Consider the following 12,359-nt stretch of genomic DNA (forward strand, 5'->3'; position numbering starts at 1 on the left):
CCAAAAAAAAAAAAAGGAACCCAAATGTTTGACAACTGATTAATAGGTAAGCACAATGTGATATACCCATACAATGGAATATTATTCAGCCACAAAATGAATACTAGAGAAACAAATGAGTTTCACATGAAGAGGACACATATTTTATGATTCTCTTATATATCAAATTTCCAGAAGAGACAATTTTACAGAGACAAAGATTGATCAGTGGTTGCCTGGGGCCAGGAGGAAAGGGAATGGGAAGTGATTTCTAATGGACACAGAGTTTCTTTCTGCAGTAATGAAAATTTTCTTAAAATTACATTGAATTGAGGTTGTATAACTCTAAATATACTAAAAACCACTGAACTGTATACTTTAAATGAGTAAATTTGCATGCCTGTGTGTATATGTGCATGTGTGTGTCTGTCTGTCTGTCTGTCTCTGTCCTGGGGATTAAACTCAGAACCTCACATTTGCTAGGTCTACTAAGTACTTGCTACTAAGCTATATCCCCAACCCTAAATAAGTAAACTTTATGGTATCTTGAGATATTTTTCAATAAAGCTGTTTAAAAAATACAAGAAAGCTACCCAAGACAATGCTTAAAATACTAAAGTTTAACTCACTCTGAGATAGTTCCTAGAGTCCTATACTTGGGGCTTTTCTCATTTCCCAGGACCCATCTGATCCTGTTTGTTGAGAACCCTCAATACACACCTCGCTGTTGCCTTTCTACTGAGTGCCACAAGGACAGCTAAGTATTTTCACCTGGAGGGCCTGCAATCATCTCAATGTTTCAAATTCTAAACCCTCCATACTGAATGAAAGACAATAATGGCCTGGGCAAGCAGTGCAGCTGGCAGAGCTTAGCACACACAAAGTTCTGAGGCCCTGGGTTCAATTCCCAGCACTGCAGGGAGGAAACATTCACAAGAGTAACAATGGCTACTACTAGATCCTTGCTGTCTCTTCCACTACATGTTATCACATAATCCATCCATTCCAGAGTTGTCTCAGGCCCCCATCCCAATTCTTCCTGAATATTCCTGAAAGTCCCCTCCTCTTCAGATCCATTGTTACTGTCTGATTTCAAGACCCATGAACCTGTCATAATTTGCTAAAGCAGATTCCAGCTAAGGCAGAGATAACCTAAACTTGAAAAGCAAAACATTTTATTAAATGATGTTTGAACCCTTTTTGTTTGCATCCCTCATGAAAACACATAAAAAACAAATCATCATGTTCCCGCACTATTCCTGTGCAACAATTTTCTTGGCTAAATGAGCATTTAATGTTATGAACAGATCTTATAATTTATTGTCAATGAAACCAGTTTTAAGTGACAATGCATATCTTAGTGTTTATGTCTAAAGTATCTTGTTTAACTGTCTTTAATGTCAAGTAAATCAAAAGATGATCTTATTCTCTATAAACACTAAATTTACTTGTTACCTTTGATAACAATAAAGATTATAGCTGAAATGTTGGCTCCCTGATTCAGTAAGTATTTTAGTATAGACACATGGGCACTTACATCTACACCTATAAGTTTTTTTTGTTTTTTGTTTTTGGTACCAGGGATCAAACTCACAACCTTGCACTTGTAAGGCAGGCGTGGTGCCACTGAGCTAAATCCCTGGCCCTACAACTATAAGTTTTAAAGCCTAAAGCTTTATTTTATTGTTTTAACAAATATTTAAATAAAAAATACAGGTAATATGATCACAAATTCCCAATTTGCTCAGCTCTATGACAATCTTTACTATGCTTGCTTTATATTTCACTTAAAGAAATAAATATTCTAAGCCTACAGCTGCAGAAATCTTTACAACCAGAAAATTAACACCAACTCATTAAGATATCAACCTAAATTATACTACATTTAAGATAAGCAATGGCTGTAGAGCTGAAATTAAGCATTCAAATCCATCCTCATTGAGAAATATGAGATGATAAAAAATACACTGAATATTTAATTAAAAAAATACTGCCAAGAACAATGTGTTTGAAGCAAAGAAGAATATTTTCAAGGGGATTAATGACAATGTGTTTTACTGTAATTTTAAAAATTTAAATATTCTGAATGTTTTGGTTACCCTGTATTGATCAACCATTTACAGCAATATCAGTCAAATAAAAATATTAGTGTGTTCTCTTCCATCTTATTCACTGGATCTGGCACTGTGGAATCAAGTCAAAATAATCATAAAAGGTAAATGTTTTCAATCAATTCAGAACACAAAGGCAGCCACAAGAGAGCTCAACTTGGGGCCAAGGATTTAGCTCAGCAATTCTGCTGCCTGATCGCAAGAACAAGGTCCAGAGTTTGATCTCTGGTTAAAAAAAAAAAAAAAAAAAAAAAAGAGCCCAACTAAAGACATTCATGAAAGAGGACTTCCAGAACTTTAGAAAGTGGTGCACCCCTGGCATCCTAGATCCTAAGCAGAATATGGCAGAAGAGTTCCCTGAGCCTAGGAGTTCAAAGCCAAGCTCAGCAACAGAGCAAGACCCCATCTCAACAACAGAAACATAATGGAAGACTACATCAGCACTGACTGGAGATTATCCCCAAGAATGCAAATTGTTGCTTCCTCACCTATGAGTCTGGTTACCCTTCTCAGTGTTCAAGACACAAAGAAAATCAGCCTACAGGCTGGAGTAAGCCATATTCTCCTCTAGAGAATCATCTAAGAGTCAGGATAAAAATATTCTAGTCTATGTATTCCATCTAGACCAGTTATAAAAGAGTAAATCATAAAAAACAAAACAAAACAAAAAAAAACTGAGCATTTCTTTCCCTGTTTAAAAAATATGTTGCCTAGGCAGAAGTGGTAGTGCACACCTGTCATCTCAGCATTCAAGAAGCCTAAGACCAGGGGATCATGAGTTCAAGCCCAGCCTAGGCAACTTAGTAACTTAGCAAGACCCTGCCTCAAAATTAAAAAAAAAAAAAAAAATTAGATCTGGGGATGTAGCTCAGTGCAAAGGCCCTGGGTTTAATCCCTAATACAAACAAACCAAACCAAACACACACACAAACAAAAAACATGACAAAAAAGAAAAAAAGAAATCCCTGCTGCCTACTCTTGAACTCCCAATCTACTCCTGCCCTTGAATCTGGGGTGGTCCTATGACTTTTTTTTTTTTTTTTTTTTTTTTTTTTTTTTTATGTGGGGAAATAAAGCTGCGTGACTTCTGAGGCTGGACCTTAAGATATCTGCTTGCGGGCTTGGAATGCCTCCTCTTGAACTTTGTGAGCCCCAGGTAACTTGTGGGAAAAACAAAGCAAGGAGGGAGCTCCCATGGAAAAGGGCCTTGACACCTCGGTCAATGGCCTCAAGCCCAATCCCTAGCTGACAGCCAACACTAACTGCTAGTCATGGGATGAACTGTTTTGGACACTTCTGGCCAGCTGGTTCTCCAGATGACTGCAGCTCCCACCAACCAACACCTCTTGTGAGCAGAACTGCCTTCCTGAGCTCAACCAACCTCCAAATCATGAGGATAGCAAAAGGCTGTGGGTGGGTTTTAGAAATGCATATTGTTATGGTCTCCTAAAATGTCCCCCAAATTCTTACGTGTGTGGAAGGTGACTGGACCATGGGGTGCCATCTTCACCAGTGGATTCATCCACTGAGGAGTGCAGCAGTGGATGGCGGAGGTGGGGCCTCACAGAGATGGGTCATGGTGGGGGGCCTGTTTGGGAATATTCTTGTCCCTGACACTTCCCTTCTCTTCTACTTCCTTGCTGCCAAAGTTGAGCACCTTTTCCTCTTCTGTGGTCCTTTGCCATCTTTGGAGTCAGCTGACCATGGACTGAAACTGTGAGCCAAAATACTTCTTTTTTAAATTTCAGGTGCCAAGTGTTGTGTCTCAATAGTGGGAAGGTGACTAAGATTTGATTTTTTAGAGTAAGTTTAGATTTACAAAAATATTACAAACAGAGAGTTTCCAAATATATTTTAAACTGTCTGCTATTATTAACATCTTAATTTATTTGTCAAAATTAATGAATCAATACTGATACACTATTTATTGTTTACTATAGTATATACTTTATTAAGGTTTCTTTTTTACCTAACATCCTAGGATCCCAGCCAGGATAGCACACTGTATTTAATTACCATGCCTCCTTAGGCTCTTGACTGTTCCAGTATCTCAGATTTTTTTCATTTTCCTTGATCGTTTTGGTCAGGTATTTTGTAGAATGCCCCTCTACTGGGACTTGTGTGATGTTCTTCTACTGATTAAGGCTGGAGTGGTGAGTTTGGGGAAGACAACCATGGTACCTACTGTAAATGTGACATCACCGCTGATCCCCTGGCTGATGTGGTGTTTGTTGTTTCTCCTGTGTGAAGAAACATTTAAAGAGCGGAAAGCTATGTTCCACATCCTTGAAGGTGGAGTAGCTACATAACCATTTGGAATTCTGCCTGGGTGTTTACAATGGTAGTTTTAAACCATTAAGTTTTGGTGGTTTAATAGATCACAAGATAATCACACACAAGCTTTCTCACCATCTACTGTCATATTTTACCACTTATAAGCTACATACAGTTTCCTCTGCTTATAACACTTCTCTTATCCTCCCTCACCCACCAACAAAGTAATTTTTAAAAACCCCACCTTTATTTAATTACTAAAAAAGCAAGTCTGAACAATACTCTCTCCACTGTGGAGCTTCATTCCAAAAGAATTCATGGCTAGGTACACATTTAATACCAGCACACCAGGGCCCAAATGGTATATGGCTCCCTTTTTTAACCAGACTACAAGCCCCACGTGCAAACAGCAGGCTTTACATAACTCGGCATGGCCATACCTAGAACACTGGCAAATATTAGATGTCCAATAAGTACTGTTGACTTCAATAACTGATTGGATAACTATAAATGTATATAACTGTTTTGTTTTGTTTTGGTACCAAAGATCGAACTTGGGCCCTTGTACTTGCAAGGCAGGTGCTGGAACCACTAAGCCAAATCCCTGGCCCTAAATGTATATAACTTTTAACAGTACCTCTATAAAAAGAATAAAGGAGAAAGGATGACACAAATGAGCACCTGAGGCTTAAGAAGTGTCAGTAAATCTGTGCCACAGATGACATCTTTCTGGTGATAAACAGTTCTACTCTGTAACAGCAAGACCAGGCAAATGATCGTTATATTCAACAAGTGAAAGCCACAGATAACAGATAAAATATATTTCAGATCAACAGGCACATAAATGTCAAATAAACTGGGTTATGGTAGTCTCTCTCTAAGGGAATAAGGCCAGTAAAGTCATACCCCTGCCTTAGAATTTCCTGGTATGTCATCAAAGACTGTTTACACAGTGTAATTTTCATACTTAACCTTTGCAAATGTGGAACAGTAAGACAGTTTTATGCAATTTTTCTCTCTCACATACACAGCACGGAAATTAAATAAGGCTTGAAGTAGTCCTTAGGAAAAATATAAGAAATAGTCATGTGTAGCCAAAAGATACATGTAAGGGCGTATGACATTTTACCTTAACAATAACTCTGTCAATTTGTCTTTTTTCAGTAATTACAATAGAAACTTTCATAGAAATAGTAGAACTGTTTTTGAGACTGCTAGGTTATACAAAATTACATTCCAGTGACCATTCAGGGAAAAAACAAGTTCTAAGCTAATATGAAAATGACATTCTTGCTTGTATCGAAAATGCTTGGAGTCCCAAGAATTGAAACAACAAAAATAAATCACAGTTTAATGAGGCAAGTCTTTGTGTTGGCACCCAGAAATCTTAGCCCCTCAGCAGGTTCTCAATAGATATTTAAAGAATGAGAGGAAAAGGAAAGAAAGTAAAAACCAAGCAAGGAATAATAGAATACATGATCTTTTTGGGGGGAACACACGTTATTAATTCAAGGTCCGTGATCTACTTATAGCAGTCTTTTAGAATCTATGGCCTGTTTTTTATCTTTTTGGCAGAGAAAAAGAATCTTACCAAACTCAAGCTATCAGAACCTACATTTCCCAATTTTTGAAGAAAATATGGTCTCTACTCCATCTTTGAACTTAAGCACCTCTCTCCAGGAGAAAGTTACATATGATTTTGCAGTTTTGGAGATCACTGAAATCCACATGCTCCAAGATTAGACTTCCTTCATCAGTCTTGTCCATCCTAAAGCAACCCTGATTTCTACTTGTATAAAACCTATCTGGTATCTTGTATAGCACACTGACCTTGCTTTTTGTTTTGTTCTGTTGTTGTTATTGTTTTTTGTATTTTCTTTTGTAGTACTAGAGATTACATCCAGAGAGTGCTGAGTGACACTGTCCCCATTCCCAGCCCTTTTAAGTTTTATTTTGAGACAGGATCTCTAAATTGCCCAGACTGATCTTGAACTTGCAATACTCCTCCTGCCTCCCAAGTAACTGGGATTACAGACATCATGTTCTTCTGGGTCTGGCCTCTTATATTTTTTTTATGTTTTATTTTTTTTAGCATAGACTCATGGCAATTTTCCCTGCCACAGCCTCCTGAGTACTAGGATTACAGGTATGAACCACCACACCTATCCTGACCCTCTTAACCTATTAACAATTTTTTCATAAATACAATTCCATATCTTTTACTTTAACAGGAAAAGGGAAACTTGTCATTTCAAGCCCTTAGTTGTGTACTCAGTACTCTCTAGATTATGATAACTTCCATGCAATACAGAGAAAATCTAAATCTTTTTTTCTTTCCTCTTTTGAATATCACTCTACCATTGAACAGAAGTCAGAAGAGCATGATTCTGGCCAGAGCTCAGGTACTGCCATGGCACAAAGCCAGGTGACCCTCAGGTTCCATCAAAATGATGAAGCCGATGAACTCTTTTCATAAATGCATTCTGCTTCCCTTGATTTTTTCTATCTCTTCACAAATAAGTACAGGCCTCCTCAGGTTTAAATTCTTTTTCACTTTAGCTACTCCTCCTCATTGCTGTTTTTTCCTTCACTTCCTTCCAAATTTCCTAAAATTGGGAGACTAGAGCCACAACTCTTACCTTTTTACCATTTAATTTCTCTTTAACCCATAAAATACTATTTCCACCCCCTTACACCAATGAAATGGAGCTCTAGAACACTATCAGTAAGTTATTTTTAAAGCTGTGTCATGAAAATCTTCACACATGTACAAAGGAAAGACAAAAGGAATGCCTGCGTACCAGACCAAGCCTCCCCAGCTGTCCACCGTCTGCCATTCTTGTTTCAGTTATACCTCCACCATCCTCTTCCCTGATTCAATTCTCTTACTGCTTCATCAGATAAAACTTATCTATTTTTGTTTGTTTTTTTGAGACAGAGTCTTATTATGTAGCCCAGGCTGGCCTCAACTGCAAAGTGATCCTCCCACCTCAAGCCTCCTTCCTGCCGGGATTATAGGCATGTGCTACCACCCCCAGCTTTAGCTATGTTTTAACTGTGATTTTGTTGTAACTGTAAACTGTAGGACCCCATCAAACACAGAACATCTTAGTTTCTCCAGAATTGATACTACCTCAGGTAATATCTGGGTAGTGGACAATGCTATGAGTGCTGAAGACTGTTTAGAAGCCCTCAGGAGCTTCCAGGAAAAACTAGAACCAATTCTGAAGGAGGAAAGAAGGAGGTAAAAAGGGGTTACAAAGGGCCCCATATGGTCAGGTCACGAAAGAACCTAGGAAATTCACGACATGGAGGCAGATGGAAATAAAATACATATAAACACATAGATATCTACTTATGTATACAGCATGACAATAAAAATATTCCTTCAGTTTTGACAAAAACAAACCAAACAAATTACTGCTTAAAAATCAGTATAGAGGGCTAAGGGTATAGCTCAGTGGCATAGCACTTGCCCAGCATAAAGAAAGCCCTGGGTTCCATTCCCAGCAAAACCAAAAGGAAAAAAAAAAGGCTTAATCATACCAAAACAATATATGCACACCCATTTTATAGCAGCACAGTTTGTAATAGGTGAATTTTGGAAACCACAAATGCCCATCAACTGATGAGTGGACAAAAATGTTGAGTTGTTTTTATATACAATGGAGCACTACTGTGCCACAAAGGATGAGCTTCAGATATTTATAGCTAAATGGATGGACCCCGAGACCATATTCTTATGTGAAATAGATTGGATACCACATAGTTTCTCTGGTGTGAGAAACTGAATGTGGAAATAAGGACTGAGATGTAGAATGGACGTTGGGAAATGGGAAGAAAGTGTTCAAATAGGAAGGGGAACAAAGGCGGGAGAAAGGAAGGAAGGAACAAGAAAAAAGTGAAAACAGAAGGAAAAAAATAAAAAAGTTTTTGTACGTAGAGAGGGGAGGGGGCTGGGGGAGAATGGAATGAAATAAAATAATATTTATCAAAATGTGAGGAAGACAGAGAGCAAACAAGCAAGTAAAAAAATTACCAGGGACTGCATCTGTGTAGCAGGATAGGGATAGGCTTTTACTTTTTGCCTTATATACTTCTGATTTGATTCATTTTTAATAAGTATATATAACTTTTATAATAAAATTTAAAATAGTACTAATCTAAAAATTAATCATAAAGTTCAGTAAAATTTATTTAAAATTTGTCATGTGGCATAAGAAAAACGCACTGAGAAGAAAAAACAATCTCAAACTTCAGATAGATTCTAATTAAAACCTATCTAATTTCTAAATCCACCCACAAAATCTTCATTCCACTCATGTACTGCCTCTACCATTTAATTTTTGCTCAAATTGTTTCCACCATTAAGTAGTTTACTGACCTTGGAACTGCTTTCCTCTGATACTTCTCCCTCATTGGTTTGCATGGGATCAGGTTCTGTGCAAAACTCTGCAGAAACACACAAATACTGCCTGAAAGGTAAGAAGAGAAAATATATGAAAAGAATTCAAGGTAAAAGTTTGGGTTTTAAGAATTTAGGTTGAATATTAATGAATGTGACTGTACTGTGTACTTAAAAAGTATCAATAAACTCAATAAAAAAAGAGAAGAATTTAGGTTGAAATTCCATCCCTGAGACTGCAGGTACTATGAAGCAATGATGCTAAGTAACTGAGATACGCATATGAGCACAGGTATACATGGCTTACACATGTGATTTAGGGAAGAACAAAGTGAGAGGTGGGGTAGGGATCCTCCCACCTTGGAGGACAGCTGGTAAAGGCTTAAGGCACTGGAATAGTAATGGGTCTAGACTTCTTTCTCTGTCTTACACAGCGTTTGGCAGAGGTGATAATGGAAATCTTCAATGATACTTGCAGTAGATGCAACCTGCCAGGAAGAATGCCCAATGAGCAAAGCTCTACTCCACTGGGTTATGCTGCAGTGGGTCACACTGCCTGGGTACGAGGATAGGGTGCTGAAATTGGCTGGATTTCTGGAGCTTATAATTTATGTTCAACATTCTCAGTTTTTGTGACTCAAAGTAAGGTGTACTCTAATAATTGAGGCCACTTTTTTAAATTTTAAGAAAGTGTGTCTAACTAAATGTCAATTTATTTTTATATAAGGCTAAATTAGTTATGGGATGTGACAAAAGAATGTCATTTTGTCTCAAAGAATATAAGTCAAGCGCAAGTTTGTTAAAACATTATGAATTAAAAAAATGTGTCTGCCGGGTGTAGCGGCACACATTTGTAAACCCCACTACTGGGGAGACTAAGGTAGGATGATAGGAAGATTGAGTCCAGCCTTATCCAAAATAATACCTTATCTCAAAATAAAAAGTTCTGGAGATATATCTCAGTGATGGAATGAAGAAGGTCCCTGGGTTTAATTCCCAGTACTGAAAAACAGAAAAGGAAAAAAAAAGTGCCAAAAGGAAACTTGTACAAATATATGTCAGCCAGACATGATGGCCCCTGCCCAGGTCTGTAATCCCAGTGCTTGGGATGCTGAGGTAGGAGAATCACATGTTTAAGCCCAGCCTGGACTCGGTGATTTAGCAAGACTTACTCACAAAATAAAAAATTTTTTAAAGGGCTGGGATGTAGCTCAGTGTGAAGGCCCTGGGTTCAATATCCAGTACTAGAAAAAAAGTATGCACCATTTTAATGACATCATTAAATATGTACTTGTGAGAAATATTCAAACACAAAACAAATCCTCACTGGACTACAGGTACAGATAGTCACAAACCTGTCAAATACTTTAAAAGGCATACAACTATAAAATATTACAGTGAAAAAGATGTCTATCATGTATAATTTTCTATGGGTAGAGAAATCTCTTTATGAAGGTACCAGGGCCTGGTGATCTGTTCAGTTGCAGCCACCAGATGAGGCCAAGTAGACACTTCTGAGTTTCAGTATTTGTCAGATGGGAAAGGGTATCAAAATTTCTATGTAGTCACCTAACAAAATTTTGGGGGAACAAGTGTGAATTTATTATGTGATGTGAAGTGTACAAATGACAGAAGCTCTCCCTCCACCTCATCCCCTCACCCCCAGGTGGTGGACCAATACTGCCCAGTCCTTCTGTGAAACACACGGCCGTGGCTCACATGGCCGTGGCTCACAGCAAGTCAAACAGGCTTTCTCTAGTTAATTTTGCCCTCCCTGTTTATGACAGTTGTATAAAAGTACAATTGCTCTATGAAAATAAAATTGTAGCACTGGAAGAATTCAATAGCATTTTAAGAATGATCTGGTATGCAAGGTGCTTCATAAGTGTCTTTGACTTCTCCCAATTCGCTGAAACAGAGACTGCACCTCACAGACAAGTCATCACAGGCACCCTGAAGTTCTGCTCCTGCTCCCAGGCTGACGGACAATGCTGTTCACTCTGCTCCTCATTTCTCTAGCTTGACTTGCACAACGTATCAGATCCTTTTCTCTAACCATCATTGCTCTTTCTTCTGACTCTTCATCCCTGTCTCCAACAATGAACACTGTCACCAGTCATCCTCATACTTCCTTACTACTACCTTCGAGACTTTAGCCAAGACTTTTTTTTTCTTCCAGAAACAGGCTGTCCAGGAGAGGCCCAAACTCCAGGGCTCAAGTGATATATTCTCAGCCTCCTCGGTACCTGAGACTATAGGCATATGCCACTGTGCTCAGTTTAACCAAAAACTTTTTTGTTTGTTTCACAGTACTGGGATTGAACTCAGGGCCTCATGCATGCCTGGCAAATGAGCTACCCATGGGCTTCATTTCTCCCTTTTAAATTTTGAGACAGGGTCTCTCTAAGTTGCTAAATTGCCCAAGCTAACCTCAAAACTTGCAAACGTCCTGCCTTACCCTTGAGAGTAGCTGGTGTGCAGCACTTCTCAAAATCTACCACCTCCTCCTAGATCCAACCCATTTGCCAAGGCTTACTTTCCCTACTGTGGCAGCCCTCAACTTTCCAACATGTTAGAGTAGAGATAATTAGGGGAAAACAATAAGGAACCCTAAACCACTCAGGGGTAGCAACAGTGGGCAACCTTAGCACTGTGAGGGCTGAAGGGGAAAGGAGCAGTGACAAACCTGGAGGCATGGCCACAGCTGTAAGTGAAGAGTCACACAGAATCCAACGCTCTAACCATCATTGCGACCTTGAGAAAAGTGTACTGTCTCAGGCTCAGTGTCCCTAAGGACACCTGGGAACTACTGCTGTTCTGAGGATTGAATGATAATACACTTGTGCTCATCCTCCTGTTGGTGACTCACCCACAGAGCTTTGTCTACCTACTCTCCTCTAGGTTATTTCCCCAATTATCTCTCTGCCATGGTCCTGTGACTGCATGCTGAAGAGGAATGCTGCTTCCCCTCTCCTGAGCTTCTACTGCTGGCTCCTCTCCACCCCAGGGAAGACAAAGAAACTTGCCTGAGTGGTGAGTCTAGAAGGAGAAACAAGGTATACAGAGCTCGACTCTTTCTGCCTTCCTTTTGAAAGCAACTGCCCCCGGGGAGCAGATATTCCCCTCCACTCCTGTACCCATAAATGCAGGACCCTCACAACTGCCCATGACTAGGTGAGTCTGCTGAATTCTGAGTTCAGTGTTAAGTTTATTTATCTGTGGATGTAAGTCACCCTCTCTCAACAGCTTTATTAGTAGGAGGTTAATACTGTGGTCTCTAAAAGCTCCCCCCTTTAAACCTTATTTCTCAACTGGCACAGAAGATTGGTCAAGGGAGGGACAGTGCTATTTATTGAGTATCAAAGACCTTAACATCTAGTGCAAGGGACTAAAATCCTGATAGAAGAGACATGAAATAAAACAGGGCATAAAATGTCTGTAGAATTTTTTACCTTTAAATTGGGGCCAGGAGAATGGTTCTTGGACTTTACTGAAGGACAAATGTCTTCATGTAGAAGCTTACATTAAGTCACATGGATTTTTACACTTGTGCATTTCTTTTTTTTTCTTTTTTTTTTTTTTTTTTTTTT

At 38.9% G+C, this 12,359-nt stretch overlaps 1 protein-coding gene across 5 annotated transcripts in view; it reads right to left on the reverse strand.

Moving 5' to 3' along the window:
* The window catches only part of Tnrc6b (trinucleotide repeat containing adaptor 6B), a 227,315-nt gene that overhangs the window by 147,318 nt on the left and 67,638 nt on the right, over positions 1 to 12,359 (reverse strand). For all 5 annotated transcript variants that reach the window (XM_010612493.2, XM_010612497.3, XM_010612528.3 and 2 more), the window contains one exon: positions 8,749 to 8,839. In XM_010612493.2, the coding sequence (XP_010610795.1) occupies positions 8,749 to 8,793 (45 nt within the window). In that variant the 5' untranslated portion in view covers positions 8,794 to 8,839. The remainder of the gene's footprint in view (positions 1 to 8,748; positions 8,840 to 12,359) is intronic.

The sequence above is a fragment of the Fukomys damarensis genome, unplaced genomic scaffold (genome assembly GCF_012274545.1).
Source record: "Fukomys damarensis isolate Sample0158 unplaced genomic scaffold, DMR_v1.0_HiC HiC_scaffold_19, whole genome shotgun sequence".
Classification (NCBI taxonomy): Eukaryota; Metazoa; Chordata; class Mammalia; order Rodentia; family Bathyergidae; genus Fukomys; species Fukomys damarensis.